Here is a 24,055-nt window from a genome sequence, read left to right as displayed (position 1 = left end):
CTGGGTTGGGAGCAATCCTGGTTGACCCCAAAGAGAAGACACCATGGGGGTGGAGTGGGCCAGCAGCGAGCTGCAACAGCCAGAGGGGAAGGCAGGGGCCAGGAGAGCAGGCCCCGGAGGAGGATGGCCTTCAGCACATCGCCGAGGGGCCAAGTGGTCCATCTTCTCTCTTTCCAGGACATCCATTGCAAGACCAAGTCTTGCCTGGGAGCCATCATGAACCCCAGAAGCATGACCAGAGGACCCAGGGATAAGCCTACCCCTCCAGATGAGCTTCTACCTCAAGCTATCGAATTTGTCAACCAGTATTACAGCTCCTTCAAAGAGTAAGAATTGCTTCCTGCAGGATTGCACCTCTTCCCTCCCCTAAGCTATCCTGTCTCCAGCTGTTTCCTTCTGACCCCAGACCCTCTTCCTTCCCAGATTCCCAGTGGATCCAGGGCTAAAGAATAGTTATGCAATGGAGCAGACCCTGGAGTGGGTTCTTGTAATTATAAGACAAAGAAGCGTAGCACTAGCGGTTAAAGGTATGGGTCAGGAGTGTAAACTGACCCATATGTAAACTGAGTTTGAATCCTGGCTCCACCAGTAACCAGTCCTGTATCCTCAGGAAATCTGTTTACCCTCTCTGTGCTTTGACGCCCTCCTGTGTAAAAGGAGGGTGGTGATAGAACCTGGCTCATGACATTGTTGTGAGGATTAAATAAGTCCTGACACAAGGTAACCTTGATTATGAATTGATCTGCACCCTTTTATTATGAAATGTTTGTGATACAAAAGGACCTTTAAGACCACCTAGCCAACCCCTCCTACAGCTGTGCCCAGGGAAGCCCAGAAACATAGCTGAGGTCATGCAGTCCTAGCTAGAATCCAGGCCTCCTGACTTGGGCAGGGCAGCCCATGTTCTTTGCACTGAACTCTGTGGAATTCTATATTCTTGGGTTTCATAAAATATATGACTGTTAATTTAGGCCCATTTATAACTTTAAAATAAAAGTACACAAATAGATTGCAAGATGGAATGGCTGAGGGAATGTGTCTGCTGGAGAAGAGAGAGTGACTTTTATGGTCTATACCACATGACACTTCACTGCAGGAAGTGATTCACAGAGGTGCACCTGGGATGCCCATGGCAGAGAGGGTGACTTCTGGTGATACTACATCCCTTCTGATAGGATCCTGCAGTGCCTGAGCTGGAGGAGGCTTGAGTCTGTGAAAGAGGCCCTTATCTTCCAGGGCCAGTGATCCTCAACTGTGGCTGTGCAAATAGTGATGCCAGGGGACCCAGGGCCAAGGGCATCAGGATCTTAGGGAGTGAAGAGGGGGCAGACATATATGTGCTTGCCAAGCTCCACAGGTGATTCTAATGTGCAGCCAGCCTGAGGTTAGGAGGTTGCCTGCTGTGTAACTAGAGCCTTCACAGCAGGGCTTTGTGACTGCAAGGTTCAGGATCCTTCCACTCTCAGCTCCATCGTCCACTAATAAGCCTCTTTGGGTGCACCAATTTTCCTGATGGGCTTCATTGGGTCACTGTATTGACACTAACATTTACTGAGTGCTGGTATGTTCTGGGCCCTGCATAGGTGCCTTCCACATAATGCTCACCACAACTGTCTGAGACTGGTACTGTTATTATTATCCTCCTCATTTTACCCACAAGGAAACTGAAACCCATGGACAAGAGGTACCGTGCTCAGAGTCACACCTTCAGAAGTCCCAGAGCTGAGATTTGAACCCAAGAGGTTTGGCACCAGAGCCCCTGCTTTGAACCTCAATGTCCTGGTGTCCAGCTCTTTGACCATGAAGGTTCTGACTCCATGCTGGACCTGAGAGGTCCTGCTGGTGTTCAGGAGGCAGTTGGGTGGGTGTCAGCCTGGCGAAACAACAGACTGCTCCAGGTGGCTGTTCAGACCCATTTGCTTCTCACAGAGGGAATTTCCATTCTTCCCAGTCACAAGTCCATACCTTGGATGCCCTGGAGGTCCTGGGGAGTATGAATGACAAATGGCAGTCCACCCCCACAATTACACTAGCAGCCACAGTCACAGACAGTTGGGCAGGTTCAGCCGCTTGTGAATGAAGGATTGCATAGCTGGAAATTGTAATTTGCTAAACGTTCTGTTCAAATCCAGTTCACTGTTGCCAAAGCTATTCTTTTTTCAGAATAGGCATCCGTCATAGCATTTGCAGTGCCTCAGAAATGTGACTATATGAAAACAGTAGTAACATATAAAATTCTGAAGGGATTAGGTAAGACAATGTAGAAAACAGTCCTTCCTTACATAGTCACATGTGGACACTACCGGGTGTGCTGCACGCACCAGTGTTCTGATGATGTTCAGGCATCTGTGTTCAAGGCGTGGAGCTTGCTAGACGTTCACTGCTGGAAGCTCTGCTTGCAGGGGGCAGGCTTCTGGTGGTGGGGCCGCATCCACCTCACCCAGCAGGTCCTCATGCCAGGAGTGTCCTTGAAGATAAATAGTGCCAAGTGTTTTGTCTCTGAGCTTTTTTCTTTAATCAAGGAAGAGTTGTGGAGATACTCTTCATCCACAAAAAGGCCATTTTGTTCTCAGTTGTCTCCTCTCCTTAATCAGGAGTTCATTCCTTAAATAGTTTATTGCCATTTCAAACATCTTTGGTGCTGATTAGGAATCTCAAGGTTGCTGTGTGTGTGTGTGTTTTAAAGCCTTTCTGACTGAATTTCTCCCTGTGGGATATTTTTGAAATCTGGGAGTGGAGGGGAAAAGCCAGTTTATATATCTCACATGGGATTGCTGGCTGAGTGGTGGAGAGGTCGAGAAGCAACATGCTGTAGAGAGCCTGAGATGTTGGACCCCTCTGTGGAGGAATCCTTTCCGAGCAGGCCCTGGGGCCAAGTATGTTCCAGGCCTGGGTCCTGTCCAGGCCTGACCAGGGAAGTGTGGGCAGGCCCTCTACATCTCTGGGCTCGCAATCCCCCATAGGGTAGGAGGCGGAAGTTTAAGAACCTGCCTGGGCTTGGCATCAGGCAAGCTGAGTCTGAGTCCTGATTCTGCTCTTTCCCACACTTACGCTCCCTGGGCCAGTACTTAGCTCTTAGAGCCTTGACATAGCAGACTATCAATGAGCACAAAGAAGCCTCCCTCCTGGACCCAGGGCGCCCCAGATGAGTGGCTTTGCCCAGTGCCTGGCTCAGAACGAATACTCAGTACACAGGAGCTGCTGTGGGAGGGCCTGACTCACCTCTGAATCATGGAAAGGTAGATGGACGCTTCCTTGGCCAAGAGCACCTGGAAGCAACAGGGTGGGGGAGGGGTCAGGACCGACGGCATAAATCGCAGGGCCCAGGGTGAAAATGAAAATGTGGACTCCCTGTTCAAAAATGATTTAACATTTCAAGACAATGGTGACAGCAGAGTATTAAACCAAGTGTGGGGCCCTTGTAAGCTCAGGGCCTGGATCACATACCCAAGAAGCTGGCCCTGGAGGAGATAGTCCGCATGAGTGACATCTTGCCCTCCTGGTGTCCTAGTTCAGTTCCTGCTTCTGTAGATTGAATTATCCCCATTTAAGGCCATCTCATTGTTGATCTTCCTGATGTCTTCCTGTCCCCCAGAGCAAAAATAGAGGAACATCTGGCCAGGCTGGAGGCAGTAACAAAGGAGATAGAAACAACAGGAACCTACCAGCTGACGGGAGATGAGCTCATCTTTGCCGCCAAGCAGGCCTGGCGCAATGCCCCCCGCTGCATTGGGAGGATCCAGTGGTCCAACCTGCAGGTGGGCTGCCAGGGCTGCGCGGGAGGGGAGGGCGGGGGCAGGCAGGCCCCAAGCAGAGGTCTCTCCGGACTGCCGAGGAGAGCTATGCGCAGGGCTCCCCATGCTGAAGCCGGGGTCCCGGGGTTTCTTTCTGCATTCCCAAAATGAGATGGGGGTCACGGGGCTGCCTCCCCTCTAAAAATCTAGAATCTGATTTCAGCACCAGCATTTCCAGCTGATCTTTCCCTCTTGTATTAATTTGGGGGACAAAAAGCCAATGTTAAACCAAACGACCTTGTTATTGTTGAGGCCCTGGTGCCGCAAGAGGGGTTGTTTACCTCAACTGCTTCAGTTCTTTACTCCTAGAAAACACTTTCTTTATCCTGGCCTCCTAGGCCATCTTTACATGGGGGATCATTTACAGCTGGATAAAATCGAAAGCACTTGGGCAAAGAAATCCATGAGAAATGCGCGTGAAACCAGCTCTGGCTGGAATAGAATGTGCTGGAGGCCTGTGTGAAATGTGCTCATGTTGTAAAAGAACTAGGCTGGGCCTGCGGGAATCCTGATTCATGGTGTTTGAACATCAGATTTTCTTGGGATTTGGGTTCTGATAGGGTCTTCCCAGTGGGGTGGACTGGGCTCCTCTAGGAGAGCGGGAGAAAGGACAGAGGGCAGTTGTGCAGTGTCGGTGCAGAGAGCAGAGCACACTCCTCGGTTTGGTGTTTCGGTGGGGGGCATTCAGGCCATTCCCTCCGTCCCTTATGACTCAGCTTCTGATCTACCCTGAGGCTTCCGTCCTCCCCGTCCTTGATGGGTGTGGTCTGGGGGTGCTGTATGCAGGTCTTTGATGCCCGGAGCTGTTCCACTGCCCAGGAAATGTTTGAGCACATCTGCAGGCACCTGCGGTATGCTACCAACAGCGGCAACATCAGGTGGGTGGGGCCCTGCCCCTGCGTCTTAGCCAAAAGATGCAGATGCATTGACTTGGAAGCGTGTGGAGGGAATGGGGGATCTTTAAGAAGCAACTTCTTGACTGTCATGGGTTAGGGCCTCCTGCATTTTAGAGGGGATGAGATGTTGGTTTTGCAGCAGGTGGTTCCCTGCGGTGGTTTTCATAGAGGTGGGAAGGTCATGGCTCATCACTTGCCATACCTTTCCCTACCCCTACCCAAAGAGGTCCAGGCTGATAGCACTGAGCATTCGGTCATTCATTTTTCTGCTCAGCGACCACTCAGTGCCTACGCAGGGTGATCCAGCACAGCACTACACTGGAGTGGGGTAGAGGGGTAGAGAGGTGACCAAGACCCTAAGATGCTGCTCTGAACCTACAGCTCGCACTAGTCGAGCACCCAAGTGCCACGGCTGCCAAGAGAAATATACAAATAATGCTGCCGGAGAAATGGGGAGGGATCCCTGGAGGGGGTGGTCCCCATGCTGGCCTAGAAGGAAGGGTAGGGCTGGAGGGAGGGGAAGGAGGGAGAGGGTATGTTAGGAAGTGGGGCAGGGGACACAGGCCAGCAAAAGCTTGGCATGTTGGGGAGCTGTGAGCATTTGGTTCAGTTAGCTTGGGTGAGGAGGGTGGGGAGTAGGAAGATGGGATTGGGGAGGGCAACCAGTCGGGATGGCCGGGAGACCCCACCAAAACCAGGTGGTAAACAGCACTGTCCTTGTCTTGGGGAAGGTCGGCTATCACGGTGTTCCCCCAGCGGAGTGATGGGAAACACGACTTCCGGGTCTGGAACGCTCAGCTTATCCGGTATGCTGGCTACCAGATGCCTGATGGCACCATCAGAGGGGACCCTGCCTCAGTGGAGTTCACCCAGGTACCAGATCCAGCCTAGCTGGATGGCGGGATGGAGCCCAGTAGGGTGAAGGGGTCTGGATCTGAAGACTCACTGGGCCTCTCTTGCCCCCAGCTGTGCATCGACCTGGGTTGGAAGCCCAAGTATGGTCGCTTTGATGTGGTGCCTCTGGTGCTTCAGGCTGATGGCCGTGACCCTGAGCTCTTCGAGATCCCACCTGACCTCGTGCTTGAGGTGCCCATGGACCATCCCAAGTAAGCAGGCTGAGAATGCTGGGGGCGTGAGTTAACATGCATGCCCCTCTCCTTCCCTAAGTGGAACCTCAACCCTCAGGCCCCTCGCAACCCTTCCCCGAGGCCCAGCAGCAGCAGGTGATGCCCAGAGAGCTAACTTTCAAGGTCCCCATTGTCACCCTTGCTTAGCACCTCTGCACCAGTGTCTTGGGCCTCAGATTTATGAGGGTTTGTGAGGGTGGGGGTGAAGCACAGGCTTAGACAGACGGGGTCCTAGGAACTTGGGAAGCAGTGACTTTGGGAAAGGAACCCTTGAAAGGCTATGAGATTCTCACACTGAACAGTGCAGGCCTCTTTCGCTTTCCTGCCAGTAATCTTAGCTGTCACTCTTCTGGTCAAAGTATAGGGCTATGGTGATTTCAGTAGCTCATCTGGTTCAGTCCCTGCTCCAGGCAACTCTCATAATTGCAAAAATACCTCCATATATTGATGGTATATGGGGTACAAAAATACCTCCATATATCCTATGCATCAGGCATTGAGCTGGGCTCTTCTTTTGTCCTTTGAATTTACTAACTTCAGTCATACCTCAGGGCCTTTGCACTTGCCATTCCCTCTGCCTGACATGCCCTTTCCTCAGAATTTTGTAGGGTTCATTTTTTCTTGTCAGTGAAGTATTTCTCGAATGTTGCCCCACTGAGAAGCCTCTGCTGAACACCCAGTCTACAGCAGTCACCCTCAATCTCTAACACATCACCTTGTTTTTATTTTCTTGTTTGTTTACCTGTTTAGACTTCGGACTTTAAGTGCCATGCGAATAGGGATCTTGCCTTTCTGATTCAGCTGTATATCCTGCACACCTAGCAGGGTGCCTGGTCTATAATTGGTGCTCAGTTTTAAATACTCTTGAAATAAATTAATATGCAAATGGATGATACTGTTATCTTCACAATCCCATGAGTTTGGTGCTATTATCTCTCTTTTGCTGGTGGGGATACTGAGGCTCAGAGAGTCTAAAACACATCCCCTGGTCACACAGCTTGGAAGTAGTAAGGCAGAACTTGAACCTAGGCTTTCTTACACTGTTCTTTTGGGTTCTCAGCATTTAGAAAGGGCCTATCACATACTTGATGCTTATATGTGTCTACATGAATGAATGCCTAATTAATGAATGATATCTAGTGGGCCCAGTTCACCCCTCCAGGTGGGATGAACTTACAGATCAACACTTTGGAAAGGAGTTTTCTTGGTTTAACTTTCTCTGAAGCTTCTTTCTGGGGGGTAAGGGTGTGCAAAAGTGCAGGCCCCAGCTGCCCCTGGCTCTGCCTCTGTGCCAGGTACGAGTGGTTCCAGGAGCTGGAGCTGAAGTGGTATGCCCTGCCTGCCGTGGCCAACATGCTGCTCGAGGTGGGTGGCCTTGAGTTTCCAGGGTGCCCCTTCAATGGCTGGTACATGGGCACGGAGATCGGGGTCCGGGACTTCTGTGATGTCCAGCGCTACAACATCTTGGAGGTAATGAGGACCACCCAGCTGGCCAGCTGGAGGTGTGAGCCTGTGGATGGGGTCCCAAGGAATGACTCACCCCCGTTTCTCTGCCTCTGCAGGAAGTGGGCAGAAGGATGGGCCTGGACACGCACAAGCTGGCGTCACTCTGGAAAGACCGGGCTGTCATTGAGATCAATGTCGCTGTGCTTCACAGTTTCCAGGTATGTTTTGTGTCTTGTGGGTCTGAAGACTTTCTGCTTAGAAGCTCATCTGGTCCAGCTGCTTATCTCGAGTGTGATTTTCCCCTCAGAGCATTGTTCATTTATTCATACATCTGACAAGCATTAAATAGCCAGTTTGTGCCAGGTACTGTGTTAGGTGCTGGAGAGGCAGAGACAAATAAGCCCTCCTAGTCACTCTAGGTTTCTAGTGTAAACTTGAATGCTTCTAGCAGCAGGCAGCCCCTTCCCTCCCGGCACTTGAGCACTTGATCCTGTCCTCTCTCAGTTCATCCAGTGCTCTTCTGGAAATCCCCACCCTCTCTTCCGTGTCACCCGTGTCTCCCTCTCTGCTGGTACATGCCTGCCAATGATCAGTAGGCTGCAGTGGTTCCCACCTCAAAGAAATGAGTGACTAGCTAACCACGGACGCCCAGCTACGACCTTGTTTTTCTGCTCTGGACAGCGAAGCCTTTCAAGGGGCTCATTATTCTTCCTCATCCCCCAGATGCTCCGGTCTGGCCTTTCTCCTCCAATCTTCCAGTTATCCTGGAATTCTTGCTGCTTTTCAAACTCACCAAGATGGTTCCCACCTCAGGCCTGGGCACTGGCTTTTCCTCAGCCTAGAACATTCTTCCCAAAAATCACCCCATGACTGGCTCCTTCCTTTCATCCAGGTCTTGACTGTCACCTCCTCAGGGTAGCCCTCCTGACCACACCATGTAAAACGGCACCCTCACCCCACCTCCCTCCTGTCTCTTAGTCCTTTAATTCTGCCTTTTTCTTCATAATGCCTATCAGCTCCTAAAATGACATAGTACATCGACTTCTCTCTTTGTTCTTCCCACTAAGATGTAAGCTCCACAGGGCAGGGGCCTGGCTGTCTTGTCTACTGCTGTCCATCTGGAGTCTAGACGAGTGTCTGGCACATGGTAGATCTAAAAAAGAATCTGTACTGAATGAATGAATGAGAGTCCATGTCCACATGAACAGTGGCTGCTCTTGCCTCCCTACATGCAGCAAATGGCCAGCCCCTGGGTCCAAACACAGCAGGTCGTTCCTGTGGGGGACTGGGCCCTCTGTTTGCTGCTCTTACTCATAGAAGCACCCCTCCTTCCTTTTGGGAAGGAGGAGTGGGCATAAAGATATTACTTTAGAAGCTAAGACCATTTCTACAAATCTGGCAGATGCCCTGGAGGCTACACCCCTGGGCAGAGAGTCATTCATTCATTCAGTAAGTTTTACTGAACATTTTCCAGGTGCCACACAGTAGGCTGGGCCAAGGATTTGGATGGTGAACAAAACAGACAAAAACCCTGTCCTTGTGGGATGGTGTGGGTTGCTGACATTAAACAATTACCCAGTAAATATATATGATCACATACTGTTCCCAAGGGCTGGTCACCCCATAGGCAGGTCAGGCTAGTGCTTGACTGGAGGCACAGGAAGAGCCCCTGGGGCTGGCCTCGCTCCGGAAGGCCGGCCGGCCATGGACCACACATCCTGACTCCTGGGGACTCCCAGCATCAGCCCTGACCCTGGCAGGATGCAGATATGTCCCAGAAAATCTGCTGATCCTCAGCCGTCTCCTGACCACTGCTGACCACATCCCTCTAGTGCCTGAGCGTCTCTAGGACTTCCTTGTGATCCTCCTTCAGGATAAACTTCAAAAGACTTGGCCCTGTTTCCTCATCTCTAGAACGGAGATAATCATAGTACCTCCTTTACTAGGTTACTGTAAGAATTAAATGAACATATATGTAAAATGTTTAGGTGCCCTGCCTGGCTCAAAGTGACCATTCAGTAAGGATTAGTTTTGTGGTTATTTCTATTTATTATTTTTGCCATCATTATCACAGCTATCATCATCAGCCCTGGAGCTTAAAACTGGTCTGGCACCCAGGAGCTGCTACATGCATACGCAGATTCTAGAAGATGTAACTGGGCCTTCTGGGCTCTCCGTTAGCGGGTTCCTCTCCTGGCCTTGACTGATGCAGAGTCTCCTCCAGGAGTGCCCATCCCCTGCCTAACTTGTACCCATCTCTCAAGACCCACCTCCTCATAGAAGCCACCGCTGAAATCCCCCATCTCTCCTGCACCCCCATCAGCACCCACACTCACCCTCACCATAGGCTAACTTCTATCAGACCACACGAAATAGTGGACTGGCTTCTGCCTCCTGTAGTTAGAATGTGATGTCATGTAGGGAAAAGGCCCCAGCTTTCATCATTTCTATAATGCCTGTGCCTTATACAATGCCTGGCAGATCAAAATAATAATAGTAGCTAACATTTATTGAGCACATTCTATGCTTTGCTTATATTAATACATTGCATCCTTTCAACAACAACATGATATAGAAACTGCTAGGGTCCCCATTTTAGAGATGAGGAAACTGAGGTTCAGTGAGGTTAAGGTCGCAGGTATGAGGCCAAGATATGAACTGCTACATTAAACAAAAATCTCTTAACTGACTGAGTTGCCCCAGGCGTTGAGGGGTGGAGTTGCCATCGCAGGTCATCCCAGGAAGGCTCAGACCCCCTTGGCTTCCGATTTTAGGATGCAGCTCACTGTGGGAGGGTCTTCCGTGTGCTGCAGCTCCCACGGGGCTTCAGCCTTCCTCAGCGCGTCGGGCCCCTTCTCGGCTGGGAGGGCCACGTCCTTGGGGGAAGCGGCTCCTTTCCAGGACTGTATGCACGCACACACCAACTCTGCCAACAAGTGGCACAAAGGCACTGCAACTGGACTTTCAGCTCGCAGAGTGCGCCATTTGTTGGGAGTTTGGGGAGACTCATGGGCATGGCCTGAGAAGCTGGACTCTGCCCCCAGAGGGCCAAGGGACCTGTAGGCTGACTGTGGCTTTATGGCAGTTTCTTGGGCTCCTTCAGAGGCTCTGAAAGTGCCTTCCATTTGAATATTTATTTTCAGCAGTGTTTGGGGTGGGGAGCAGGAGGAATTACTGTCCCATTTTGTAGATTGCCAGGCCTTCCCATAGTCATCCAGGAACCCTGCGGCCAATTATCTGCTGATTACCCCATCCCTTGTTTCAACTCCCATCTTCCCTCTTTCTGATATAGAAGCAAAATGTGACCATCATGGACCACCACTCAGCCGCAGAGTCCTTCATGAAGTACATGCAGAATGAGTATCGGTCCCGGGGGGGCTGCCCAGCTGACTGGGTTTGGCTGGTCCCCCCGATTTCTGGCAGCATCACCCCTGTGTTCCATCAGGAGATGTTAAACTATGTCCTGTCCCCTTTCTATTACTACCAGGTAAGGGAGGGCCTTCCTCCCCTCTCTGTCTTGGGAGCTCAGGGATGGAGAGAGCATATGTCTGCATGTGACTCATGTGTGTGTATGTATACATGTGTGTGCATGTGCTTGCTCACTCATGTAGGACACGTGGGGGAGGATCGGGGACACAGAGACATATCTTTAATGATGTTAGGCTTCACTCAGGGATGCCGAGCAGCTACTGTCCCTTTCCCCAGGGAGTGGGACTGAAGGGGTTTAAGCTCCTGACGGTGACCAGCATCACACCTGCCTACCTGGGAGGCTGTAAACAGTCACACAGTGTAACAGTGAAGAGCTTGGCTCCTGGGTCAGACACACCCGGGGATGATTCTGTCACTTGCTAGCCATATGATCTTGGGTGGGTCATTTCAGCCACCTGAGCCCTGGTGTTCTCATCTCTGAAAGGGAGGGACATTAATTCCATGATAGGAGGTTGTATTGCTCACATGAGTTGGTGCGTGGAACAGTTCAGCCAGTGCCCAGCACAGAGTGCACTCAGGAACCATTACCTATTGAAATGAGTTCACTTTTTGTCAAAAATGACTTTGGTTAGATTTGGGGAAGAGCTTCCTTACTCTAAAGGTGGTAAGTAGGGTGACTTATTGCCTGGGACAATTTATACCTGTCATCACAGCACCTCTTTTTACTTTCAAAGGTATCCCAATTTGGACTATACATTATATAGTCTTCCAGGTGATAAGCTAGAAGAGAAGTGGGGCCTCTCCCTTCCTGAGGGACACTGATGGGAATAAAACCAGCTGACCATCTGCTATATGCAGGTGCCATGCTGGACCCTGGAGCTACAGCTCTGAGGAAGAGACAGACAGGCGCAGCCCTCCCTGCGGGGCTTCCAGTGAGGGGGGCTGGGGCAGAGCCTCTCACCCCCCAGCTCACTAAAGCCATGGAGGGTTCTCTGTCTCTTCTGCATCCCCAAGCCCAAGCCAAGCCAGGTCCTACTTTGCCCTCAGATCTGCCTTCTTTTCTACAGGTGGAGGCCTGGAAAACCCACATCTGGCAGGATGAGAAGCTGAGACCCCGGAAAAGAGAGATTCGATTCAAAGTCTTGGTTAAGTACGTGGGCGCAGCCGGTGTTGACGTCTGAACTGCAGCCCTTCCTTCTAATCGGCCTGCTTTCTAGGCCTGGAAGGGGAGGAACAGAGAGGAAAGAGGATCTTTATGGAGTTTGGCCCCCAGAGGTCTGGACACCGATCCTGAGTGTCCCCTGCCACCACTGCCCTGACCTTCCCTCCCCTCCGTTTTCCCAAAGGCGTTGAGTAGCCGCTTGAGCGGGCGGGGAAGGACCAGGGTGGCGAGTTGGGGTTGACAGCCATGTGAAACGTGGGCTCTTTCTGCTCGACCTGCCCCACTTTAAATGCTGTCCCCTTCCCATTCCCCTGGGACCCCATCTTCCCCTGCACAGCCCACTCAGCGCTCAGGGTCTGTCTGTCCCCACAGAGCCGTGCTTTTCACCTCAGTGCTGATGCGCAAGACCATGGCGTCCCGAGTGAGAGCTACTGTCCTCTTTGCCACCGAGACGGGAAAATCAGAAACCCTGGCCCGGGACCTAGGGAACCTGTTCAGCTGTGCCTTCAACCCCAAGGTAGGCAGCTCGGCGGGGCGCATGCTGCTCCCTCTGCCGTCTGCGGAGAGGCCTGAGACGAGTCAGACGACCGCTCTGCTCCCCCATGTCCCAGAGAACATTGTAAATCTGAGGTGGAAGGGTAGATTTGTGTCCAGGGGTTCCCAAACTCACACAGTAAGTTTTTCATAGTGTTCCAAGGGGATGCAGTTTGAGAAACACTTTCCTAGTGAGTCCAAGTCTCAATGTACACGAGCTGCCCTAGATGAATTTTATTCACATTTACTGAATGCCTCCTATGAGGGTGCATGGCTACATGTGAAGAGGGCAGAGGAGGAATAAGATGCAGGCAAGTAAGTCAGAGCCCTGGGGGTGAGCCATGCATTCCAGCAGTGCTGGATTCTCTCCTTCATGGCTGTAGGCCTCCGGAGCCAGCAGGCCTGGGTAAAGAGTGAGGCAGCAACACATTCCACTGAGGTTAGCCTCGGGCAAAGGGTTTGGGTCCCCGAGCCGCCAAAGGAGCGGTCATTTTTGTAACCCACTCATCCCTTGTTTGTGCAAAGTATGTCCGCACACTCCAACTAGCAGTGGAAGTGGTGGGAAGTGCTTTGATTGGGACATGCAGTATTTTGGAGGCAGGCCATCTGGGCTCCTGGGGGGCCTTGAGGTAGGGAGGAGAATCGAGGAGGATTGTTCAGTAGGTTCATTTGACAGGACTTGTTGAGCACTTACCTCGTCTGCGCCCGCCTGTGCTGGGGCGGGGAGGGGTGTTCAGAGATGATAAAGGGGGCTCCAGGCCTGGGTGGGGAGGGAAGCACAGGGTGTCTGGGGAGGGTGTGGGGGGCTCCAGCTGGCAACTGAGGGCTGACGTCCACTCCGGGTGCCATGCAGGTTTTCTGCATGGATGAGTACAGGCTGAGCAACCTGGAGAAGGAGCAGCTCCTGCTCGTGGTGACCAGCACTTTTGGGAATGGAGACTCCCCTGGCAACGGCGAGGTGGGTGGCCCAGGTCCCAGTGGTCCCGGGGATGGAGGATCTGGGGGTTCAGGGTGTCCGAAGGAGGAGTGAGTGCTCAGATCGTCACTCTGGATTGCCCTGAAGTCAGCCATTTGCTGGCCTGCTTCGTGATTACTGCCGCGTGGGTACGCCGCCTTTCCTGTGACATTCTTACTATATGTCAGTGGCTTGACCTGCCTTTTTAAATTCAAAAATTTATGTTTAAAGGACACTTCTACCTCTCTCACAAATGGGAAGCCAGCAAAAAATAAATCCAATGAAAGCCAAAGTTACTGAATTTTGACTAGATACTGTTGTCTAACCATGCCTGGTTTTTTAAAAAGAGTAATAGGCAGGTATTAGAGATATATTAAGGCTCCATTAGCACCAATCTGAGACTTTCTCCCTAGTGTTCAGAAGGACAAAAAGTAACAATCGAAACAGGAATAACCTGAAAAGAATTACAGAAAAGAGAATACTTTCTTACCATGGGATTCGACACTATTTCCACTGGGTCTGGACCATCTGAAATAATCTGGAGTCGCTGGGAAGTCAGAGACCAAGGGATCCGTGTCACTCTTACCAGGTTCCAGATAGGAAGACAGGCTGACCCCATGTTAGGAGAGCCTCTGGAGGTGTCCTGCTCCAAGGCAGGCCCCCTCTACCAGGGCTGGGTGGGCTGGGGGCTGGGCGGTCAGGGTCGCCCACCGAGGGCTGGGCCTGCAGGAGTCGTCCCTGGGCCCCAGAGCCGGCTCCCCCATAAACCAACTTCCACTTGTGGCTCTCAGCCTTCTGCCAGGGTGGCCAGTTCTTTAGTGGGCCGCCAGAATTGGACAAAAAGCAGTGCTTTCATCAATCCTATCCTGAGAACTCTGTGGTTCTCTCTTTCTAGAAACTGAAGAAATCCCTCTTCATGCTGAAGGAGCTCACTAACAAGTTCAGGTGAGGCTTTCCTCCACTCGCGCTTGTCCGAGCCCTGCCTTTTGGGCCCAGAGGCTGGGTTCCGGGCTGGTACTGGGTCTTCCCTGGGATGTCCAGGCACAGAGAGAGCCTGAGCTCAGAGTGTGTTGGGGGCCAAGTGGGGAACACCAAGTCCCTGTCACAGGTCTGCCCTCCCAGCGTAGGTTTGGTCCTGGGAGTTGGTGTCAAGGCTCGGAGCCAGGGAGGACGTGGAGGGGGCATGCACTGCGCTGGCAGATCGTGTGCCCGGCTGGCACGGGAGTGTCTGAGGCTGGGGGTGCTGGGCAATGCCTGCTTGGGGGGCCTCAGGCCGTCCCCACGTGCGTGTCTTCCTTGGGCAGGTATGCTGTGTTCGGGCTCGGCTCCAGCATGTACCCTCAGTTCTGCGCCTTTGCTCATGACATTGACCAGAAGCTGTCCCAGCTGGGTGCCTCCCAGCTCGCCCCGACAGGGGAAGGGGATGAGCTCAGTGGGCAGGAGGAGGCCTTCCGCAGTTGGGCTGTGCAAACCTTCAAGGTCAGTTCATGGCCGGGGCTGCCCCACAGCGTGGGAAGGGACGCGGCAGGGTGTTCGTGCCCCAGACATCTGTGCCAAGCATCCTGGTGGCACGCCTCCTGCCCTGTCCTGCAGGCATGGTCCCAGATGTGGGCCTGAGGGCTTGGGTCACTGCTGCTCTCGCTCAGCCCCCGGAGCTCCACTTCAAGCGTGTGTCCCCTGCATGGGAAAAAGTGGCTCAGACACCTCCCTGCCCTCTGGGCACTTCGGTTTAAGATCTTGTCCCTTCTGATTATCCAGGTCACCCCCTACAAAAGTGTTTCAGTCTCCCAGCCTCAGAGAGCTTGGGCACAGGCACCATGCAGTTAAGTTCTTTGGGCCTGTGTCAGTATCACTGTAGGTCTTTATCTCCTATGGCTTGATCCCACTGATTTAGAGAACTCCTCATTTAAGCAATGCATTTCACCCCATAGTGGTGCATAGGAGAACCAGCTGGAGTCAGGGGCAGATGTGGTTCCCAAGCCCAGGCTTCCTCCTCATGATTCCACATCAGGAAAATGGGCGTAATCAAACCTATCTCATGGCGTGGGCATACTGATGAGATAGTGTCGATCTTAATCGTCACAATAATAGCAACAGCTGCTGTGCGCCAAGCCAGGCGGCTTCATTAAGTCCTCACAACAGCCAGTCAGATGAGCACTTAGCTCAGTCCTAAGGGTGCTCATGCCAGTGCTGATTATTAACACCAGTCAGCTCATCCTCTTCCAGGCAGCCTGTGAGATGTTCAGTGTCCAAGGCAGACACTGCATCCAGATCCCCAAGCTCTACACCTCCGATGTGACCTGGGACCCGCACCACTACAGGCTTGTGCAGGACTCACAGCCTTTGGACCTCAACAAAGGTGACTGCCCCCCTGCACCCCACGGGCTTGTTGGCCCTTCTTGCTGGGGTGGGATCTCTCAGCCCTGAGCCTGTTGGTGAGGACCCCACTAGACCCTCTGAACAGAGGCTGCTGGCCTAGGGCTGCCAGACATTTCTCTCCAAGAGCCTGCAGGGATGTGAGACTCGAGGCCCTGCACTGTCTGAGGGAGGCTGTTTCAGGAGGAAGCCCTGGGAGGGTGCTGGGGAGAGAAAAGGTAGCCAGTGCCAACTGAGGTCCTCCTGTGGTCCTGGCACTGTGCGGGGCTCTCCCCACTGGCCCCCCCTAAGCCGTCCAGCTCCAATGGCAGCTGGGTAAAGAACACTTTGCAGAGGCAGTTGCAGGCTGCCGGCCGTGAGTGCTCCACAGCACCCTCTGGACATGGGGCCTGCATCCTGTACCACAAGTACTGCGGTCCTGAAGGCGTCTGCATGTTTAGGATGTTCCCAACTTCAGCCGTGCTCACCTGCAGATCCTGAGTCAGGGGATGTCCTAGAAATCCCCACATCTGGGCATCTACATTGCATTTCCAACCTGTAGCAGCAGGACAACCAGCCTCTGTCAGACCAACAGTCTTGTGATTCAGAGACACAGTAGGAAAGAAGGAAGGAAACCCCAGCACCACCACAGTGGGGCGCCCTGGTGGCGCCTGGGTGGAATTGACTCAGACAGGTGGAGGCTGCCTCCACTGCACTGAAGGGCCACTTGGCCATTTTGCCATTTCTCTGTCCCTACAGCCCTCGGCAGCATGCATGCCAAGACGGTGTTCACCTTGAGGCTCAAGTCGAGGCAGAATCTACAGAGCCCGAAATCCAGGTAAGGGAGAGTGCGATTTCCCACAGATTTTATTTTAATGAAGGAAAGACCAGGGTAAATGCGTCTGTGAGGCGTGAAGGATCTGCTGGCGTTAGCAGTGACCCATCGGCAGGACCAGCGTGACCTTAAAGTCTGGTGTCCATTAACCATTCGCCAGTTTCCGAGCTTGGGAACTAGGCGCCTGCTCCCTCCCTGTCACTTCGCTATCTCACCAGACCAGGAGGGCAAGAGACACTCACACCACTTGGCTCTTTCTTGAGAACTTTCAGGAGAAATTTTTGGGGGTGAAGGACATTTTTGGGGGGAAGGGTAAGCGAGTGTGTGGATTCCCGTGGGTTTCGCTTACCTGTTCCACCCACCACCATTCATTAGGAAAATGGGCTTTACTCTAACAGAAACCAGACTAGTGCTGGAGACAAGGAAAGGCTTGTCCCAAAGCTCACGTATCTCCCAGAAGGCGTCTCTCTTCAGGCAGAGTCTGTGGTCTGTCCCTCGTGGGCTCAGGAAGGCTGCACAGGGAGGGGTGCGGCCCTCGCTTTCCCCATGGAGAAGCCACAGGCCTGGTCAGCCCCAGGGGACGCCAGCGCCCCAAGCTCATGAAACCAGGCAGGAAAAAGAGAGGAGGGCACATTTCCTGGGGAAACCGGCCCATCCGCTAGGGAGCTCTAGAGGAAATCCTGGTGGCGTCACCAAAGGCTCTTTTTCCCTTCTCCAGCCGTACCACCCTCCTGGTGAAACTCTCCTGTGAGGGCAGCCAAGGTCTGAGCTACCTGCCTGGAGAGCACCTTGGGGTTTTCCCAGGCAACCAGCCGGCCCTGGTCCAAGCTGTCCTGGGGAGAGTGCTGGATGGCTCTGCACCCCACCAACCTGTGCGCCTGGAGACCCTGGGCGAGAATGGTGAGCCCTGTGCCCATGCCTGGGGCGGCCCAGCATCCTCCCGCTCATCTGCCAGCTTGGCTGCTGGGCTCAGCCCGCAGCAGCTAATCCTGTCCCGGCCTGCTGGGTGGGTGGGCCGCCCACGCCGGGGCGCAAGCAGCCTGGCAAGCAGTCCTTGGCTGGCTGGCAGGCCAACAAGGAGGGATGCTTCCTGGGGACCCTACCCAGGACTAGAAGCCACACAGGCTTTCCTTTCATTCTTCTGCTAGCCTGGCCAACAAAAAATGATTTATTTTTCCATCGAAATTTTAACTTGTATTTATATATCAGGCAGGCCCTGGGCTACAAAAATGAATGAGACTCAGTGTCTGCCTCAGAAAGCTCACTACCTAGTACAGGAGGCAGATGTATGAGAGTGTTCATGAGAGTAATAATTATCTACTAACAGCAGCAGCTAGCATTTGGTGGGGCATGACTGTGTGCCAGCATTTGCCAGGCACTGCCTCTTTCCTTCCCACAACGGACGCGTGTGCAGCTTGCTTGTAGACAGAACAGAGAAATGTGGAAACAATGTAAAGCTGGTGAGCTTTGAAGGTTCAAGTCCCTGATCGATCGCTTACTAGCTGTGTAGCCTTGGCCATATGAGTTAGTGTCTCAAGGACTTATTTCTTTGTCTCTAAAATAGACATAACTGAGCCTTGTTGGGTTGCTGTGAAGAACAAATGAGTAGGTGCATGCGCAACCTTCACCACAATTCCTGGCACCAAATAAATGCAGGAGTGGAGCCATGTCCATTTCCCACAAGCTAGTGAACATTTGTCCAGAAGGTCAGAGAAGGGGTGACTATGCCCTGGGAGATTTCTTGGGTCCCAAAATGTCTAACCTCCTTGCATTTCACGGCATCCGAATTTCATACTGCTTTCCCACTGAGGGTCTCACTCCCCACCTTCCCCGGGCATGGGCAGGCAGGGGCAGGCCATGGGTGACCAGGACAGTGTGGCTCCTCCTGGCCATCCTCACCAGGGAGACCTGTCCTAGGAAGGGTTCAGAGCCCTCTCTTCCTGTGCTAAGGTGAGGCTCTCAGTCTTCGTGCCGAGCATGGCCACATGGTACTGGGTGACAGGCATAGGAGAGGTAACGTAAGGAGTCAACACACCTGGCCTCGCAGCCCATGAGAATAGTCCCCAACCTTAGCACCCTGTAACAGTGATGCCTCCAAAGAGTGCGTACCCCTTAAAGGAGAGACCCAAACAGGAAAGTGGGGATCAGAGAAGCAAAGTGGCTTTGTCCCCCTCTGTCCAGGGGAACACGAGCGAGGCTAAAACTTGGGGATGAGGAGACAGAGTGGTCCTTGTGACTGTAGGGAGACAGATGGTGTTGATCAGGCCTTGGGTTCAGATGAACAAATGTAATACTAATGTTTCAGCTAATATTTGTGGAGCACCTGTGTACTAGACGCTGTACCAGCTATTACACATGCACCATTTCATTCAGTGCTCTTACAGACCCAGCAAGCCAGCTTTGTTATCACATGCATTTTACAGAGATAGAACCTGACGCTCAGAGCGTTCAGTCGCCCAGATGGGAAGTGGGGAGCCAGAGTGTGAGCCCAGGCCCACTGGCCCAGCGTCCACACTGTGACTGCCCTGCGTGCGGCCTCCCGGGGCTCCCTGAGACTTCCTACCGCACTCTGGGCGGATGTGCTGCTCACCCAGCCCCTCTTGGTAGAGCACCCCAGGGGGCTGCAGTCATGGGCTTTTCTCTAAATGAACAACAGGCATCTGGTGTATACATCAGTCTTGGGTGGGTTTAGTCACTGTCACTGTCATTCACCTGGGAGTGTTTTGCTAAACTTCAGGTCTGGGCCAGAAAGGGACTTACTCTGGTGCACAGTTAGTTTTGTAGGACAGTGTCCACTTGCATGCCTTTGGAGAGCTGTTGATCAGCCTTCCCTGGCAGCCTTATCTCTGAGTACCTCCTTCCTGTACATGAGTTGGGCACATGAGTCCTTTTGCTGTTCCTGAAGCCAGAACTTCAGTGTCTTCTCTCCCCTACAGCTGGAGGGTGCAGGGTGTCTGCCCCAAAGGTCTCATCACCTTTTGGGAAACTAAATGGGGCCTTGTTTCTATGCTGACTCCTCCCTTCCCTATCCAGGCAGATACTGGGTGGGGGACAAGCGGCTGCCCCCCTGCTCACTCAGCCAGGCCCTCACCTACTTCCTGGACATCACCACCCCCCCAACCCAGCTGCTGCTCCGAAAGCTGGCCCAGCTGGCCACCGAGGAGGCGGAGAAGCAGAGGCTGGAGACCCTGTGCCAGGTGAAGATCGGGGCTGGTGGTGAGGCAGGGGCGGGCCCCAGACCTGGGGGTAGCTAGAGCCCAGGGCTGGCCGTTCACCTCCAAGGGGATCTGCCCCATCTTCCTGAGGTGAGACCTGCCAGAGGCTGGTGGGAAGGCGGGCATCCTCTCCCACCCCTTCTCTAGGGCACAGGCGCATTGAGTGAGCTGAACTTTTCTGTCTACAGGAGGCAACCAAAGTGCACTTTGTCAGTAATCAGTTGGAAAAGGAGAGCTACTGTGTCTTGCCTGTCTTTGTATCCCCGGAACCCAGAACAAGCCCAGAACTTAGGAGTGTTGGAGGAGGGATGGTGTGGATGAGGAGGTTATTAGGCATAGTGACAGACAGGTAGCTGAATCAGTAAAATAATGAGATGGTGAGCTTTGATGGGTCAAGTTCCCGATCCATCCCTTAGGAGCCACGTGGCCTTCAGCCTGTGAGTTAACCTCTTGAGGCTTTCTTGCTTTGTTCTAAAATCTAATGCGGGGCCCCCTGAACCGCTCACACCGCCCTTTGCATCCAGCCCTCGGAGTACAGCCAGTGGAAGCTCAGCGACAGCCCCACGTTCCCGGAGCTGCTGGAGCAGTTCCCGTCCCTGCAGGTGCCTGCCAGCTTCCTGCTCTCGCAGCTCCCGCTCCTGCGGCCCCGGTACTACTCCGTCAGCTCCTCCAGGGACCGCACGCCGTCGGAGGTGCACCTCACCGTGGCTGTGCTCGCGTACCGCACCCGAGGTACGGGGACGCAGAGGCTTGGGAGCGGCCCGGCTGCTGCTTAACGGGCAGCTGTTCAACATCCTTGAGCCTCAGTCTCATCAGCTGCACACCCAGCAACTCCAGGAGGCGCGTGGGGGAGGTTACCATGAGCCAGGCCCCGAGCTAGCGCCTGTGTACATGTACTGTCGGGAACCACAGGAGATGCTTCCTGGGCTTCTTCCAAGTGGGGAAACGGGCACAAAGAGCTTAAGACACTTGTTCAAAGTTACACTGAACAAGTCTACTTGTTCGAAGTAGAGAACTGAGATTCAACCCCAGGTGGTCTGACTGCTGGGTCCCAATGCTTAACCACCCTACTGCACTCTACTCTTCTACTACTGGGACCACTGTATGAGACTCAATGTGGAAAGCGCCCCACACTTAGTGGGAACCCATTCATTATCAGTCTTCCTGACAGTCCAGCCTGAATACAGGGACGGTTCTGCCTTGGTTGGTCACATTCATTCACTCACTCACTCAGCAATGATTTGTTTCATACCTCTCTCTCCTTGGCACTGTGGTGGGTGTGGAAGTATAATATGGCCCCTGCTGGCATGGAGCTTCTCACCTAGAGCGGGCAGTGGGGACAGATACACTGGAATAGACAGTTGTTGTTACGCAGGTGCTCAGATGGGAAAGCGCAGGGTGCTATGAGGGCAGAGGATGAGGCATCACTGTAGACTGGGAGATCCAAGCTGGGTCCACCTGCACAGAATGTGCCCCTGCCCGGCCCTCTGTGGCTGAGCACTGCCTGGGCTGGCAGAGCTGGGAAGCGGGCCCACACCCCAGAGCCTTCTGTGCCCCGAGAAGCACGGTCACACAGTTTCTAAACCCTGGGAAGAGACTCTCAATTTGCTTTGCTAGAGAACATTGGCACAGGCCAAGTCTCAGTCCTGGGGTGGGGGGAGGAGAGACAGGTGCATCCTGGGAGCGCAAGATTCCATCCAGAGGAACAGCAGGGGGACTTCTCAATTGGTTGGAAGACCCTCAAATGCTGGGCCCTTGGGAAGGGAGCAAAACCCAAGGGAAGCTGGGGTTTCCCCAAGCTGCGAAGGGGCCCCTGGGGAAGTCAGATGTCAGCGCAGACCAGAGTGCACACGAGTTTGTCCACCACCCGGGTTCCCACCAGGGGCAGTGACAGTGGCCACCCTGAGGGGCCACTTTGGGCTGTCATTGGAGCTGAATGGTGAGTTGGGAGGGTCCCTGGGGAAAGTCTTGGAGGGAACAGTGGCGTGGGAGTCGGGGAAGCTGAGCTGGGACCCTGTTCTACTGGTAGCTGAATGACCTGTAAAGTCACTCGCCCTTTCTGAGGCTTGTTTCTGCGGTGGCAAGAGGAGAGGTTTGCGTCCTCCCTGAGTCCCTTTCAACTTTTACCAGCCCAGGGAGGCTACAGCGTGGATCTCAGAACCAGGAGAAACACAGTGCCCTCGTTAGTGCCCAGAGGGCCTGTGTGGGCAACAGTCAGAGATGCATCAGTGCAGGAGGAGCTGCAGGGATGGTGCTTACACAGGTGGAGGGGCGATGTAGGTCAGGTCTTTGCTGTCCTTGCAGATGGCCAGGGTCCCCTGCACCACGGTGTCTGCAGCACTTGGCTCAACAACCTGAAGCCCCAAGACCCGGTGCCCTGCTTTGTGCGAAGGTAAACACCCCCTCCAGTCTGTCCATCCTGGGATCATGACCACTGGCCCCTGGGAGTTCTGGGTTGAAAGAGAAGCATTTGGGGTTTGGGTGCCACCTGGGCCCCTTGGCCCATAAAGACAACACTGGGGTCACAGTGGGCCTCTCCATTCTATCCCATGCTGTACAGCGTGGCCAAGTCTCTAGGAGGGGCAGAGATGGCAGTGGTGGTAAGGCTCTTTTTCAAAAGGACCCAGAGTGAGGGGATGATATGTGCCTGGATAAGGGAAATGAAACAACCTGAGAACTTAGGAAGTCAAATTTGAGGTGTTGTCTTCTCCATCCCTCCAACATGACCCACCCCAACACTCCCAGCTCCTTGGGCTGGCCAGGCAGGTGAGAATAGGCTGTGTGCACCTCATGCAGCACCCCGTTCTGGGCCATCTCCAACATCTCCTCCGTATAGATGTGGTCCTCATCTGTGTGTGCGTCCATCCCAGGGTGTCTGAAGACACAGGCCTCTCTCTTCTGTCCCTGCAGTGCCAATGGCTTCCAGCTCCCGGAGGACCCCTCCCGTCCTTGCATCCTCATCGGGCCAGGCACGGGCATCGCCCCCTTCCGCAGTTTCTGGCAGCAGCGACTCCATGATGTCCAGCACAAAGGTACAGCTGGAGGGTTCCCAGTGAGTGAGGAGGGGCATCACCTACCTGGGAGAACAACTGGAGCTGCAGGGGCGTTGTTGCATTACCCCACAATATTTTTCCTGGTCCTGCTCCCAAGTTTGCCTCAGCCTGTGTGGACAAATGACCTGGGCTTCAGTTTCCTCATCTGTAAAGTGCGGACAATACTAGACAGGGTACTTGGGAGAATGAGAATTCAGGTTGGTCACGGGGCTCCCAGGCCTTGATCACGGCCTCCCTCTGGTGGCCATCGTGGCAACTGCAGGCTGCTGGGTCTCGCAGGGCTTCAGGGCAGCCGCCTGACGCTGGTGTTCGGGTGCCGCCGCCCGGATGAGGACCACATCTATAAGGAGGAGATGTTGGAGATGGCCCGGAACAGGGTGCTGCATGAGGTGCACACAGCCTATTCTCGCCTGCCTGGCCAGCCCAAGGTAAATGTGGCAGCTGCCCGTGCACTTGGCGGGGCAGTCTAGTGGGTGCCCTGGCTCCTAAGCTCCCTGCCTCACGGAGCCTCCACCTCTGATTTCTGAACCAGAGGCAGTTACCCAGCCGTCTAAACAATGCTGCGACACTATTATGGTCACTCTTCCAGGAGAAGAGACAGGTCTGAGACGTCCAGGACTAAGGGTCATACAGTGGGGTAATCCCCAGTGCCCAGCCTAAAGGTCCGCCCCCAGGGTCCACAGCTGCCAGGGAGAGGTGGTTGGCTGCTGCTTCCAACATGGCCTGCTGATGGGCTCTGCTCTCCAGAGGGGGCAGGGAGGGCACTTTGCCCCATGAGCCTGGGAGTCAGCAGAGACTCGTGGCTCATCTCCTGTGAAGGTGTCCCATTAAGGCCCCTCCTAGACCCAGTGCTCTGGTCACGGGACATCTTGTGTGGAGTAAGAGCAAAGTCCCCAGCTGACTCCTGGACTTCTGTGTAACTGGGGAGCCCGGGGCCTCTGTGCCTTGCTCGGAACTACAGTGTGGATCCCATGGACAGTCTGCACTGAGAGGCTTCCTTTTCTGGGGTGTAGGCGGGTGGCCCTCAGAGCCCTGGGTGGGGGAAGTGACTTGACTGATACCTCTTTGAAGCATGGGGAATTCAGAGTAAATCCTAAGTCTCCAGTGGTAGTTCCTCAGGGCAGAGCTGTGGCCAACATTCATCTCTCCTGGGCTGGCCAGGTGCCCAATGCCCCTCCTCAAGTTGAGCCTGGTCCTTGTGCAAGGCCTGGCTGGGAGAGGACGCCTTGCAGTCTACCATGCCCCCCTTTTCAT

General features: G+C 53.7%; 1 protein-coding gene across 3 annotated transcripts in view; it reads left to right on the top strand.

Moving 5' to 3' along the window:
- NOS2 (nitric oxide synthase 2) overlaps positions 1-24,055 on the top strand; it is a 37,268-nt gene that overhangs the window by 10,586 nt on the left and 2,627 nt on the right. For 2 of the 3 annotated variants that reach the window (XM_057501135.1, XM_036899528.2), the window contains 21 exons: positions 178-326; positions 3,596-3,758; positions 4,581-4,672; positions 5,422-5,563; positions 5,657-5,796; positions 7,113-7,287; positions 7,380-7,481; positions 10,556-10,750; positions 11,760-11,842; positions 12,227-12,371; positions 13,242-13,346; positions 14,239-14,288; positions 14,648-14,822; positions 15,570-15,702; positions 16,458-16,536; positions 17,252-17,433; positions 19,567-19,730; positions 20,273-20,480; positions 22,053-22,140; positions 22,659-22,780; positions 23,081-23,229. In XM_057501135.1, coding sequence (XP_057357118.1) covers positions 178-326; positions 3,596-3,758; positions 4,581-4,672; positions 5,422-5,563; positions 5,657-5,796; positions 7,113-7,287; positions 7,380-7,481; positions 10,556-10,750; positions 11,760-11,842; positions 12,227-12,371; positions 13,242-13,346; positions 14,239-14,288; positions 14,648-14,822; positions 15,570-15,702; positions 16,458-16,536; positions 17,252-17,433; positions 19,567-19,730; positions 20,273-20,480; positions 22,053-22,140; positions 22,659-22,780; positions 23,081-23,229 — 2,841 coding nt within the window. Of the gene's footprint in view, positions 1-177; positions 327-3,595; positions 3,759-4,580; positions 4,673-5,421; positions 5,564-5,656; positions 5,797-7,112; positions 7,288-7,379; positions 7,482-10,555; positions 10,751-11,759; positions 11,843-12,226; positions 12,372-13,241; positions 13,347-14,238; positions 14,289-14,647; positions 14,823-15,569; positions 15,703-16,457; positions 16,537-17,251; positions 17,434-19,566; positions 19,731-19,936; positions 20,481-22,052; positions 22,141-22,658; positions 22,781-23,080; positions 23,230-24,055 lie in introns of those variants that run through there. The other variant, XM_057501136.1, reaches the window with a different exon arrangement.

The sequence above is a fragment of the Manis pentadactyla genome, chromosome 4, assembly GCF_030020395.1.
Source record: "Manis pentadactyla isolate mManPen7 chromosome 4, mManPen7.hap1, whole genome shotgun sequence".
NCBI lineage: Eukaryota > Metazoa > Chordata > Mammalia > Pholidota > Manidae > Manis > Manis pentadactyla.
This window is presented reverse-complemented; position numbering and strand designations above follow the sequence as displayed.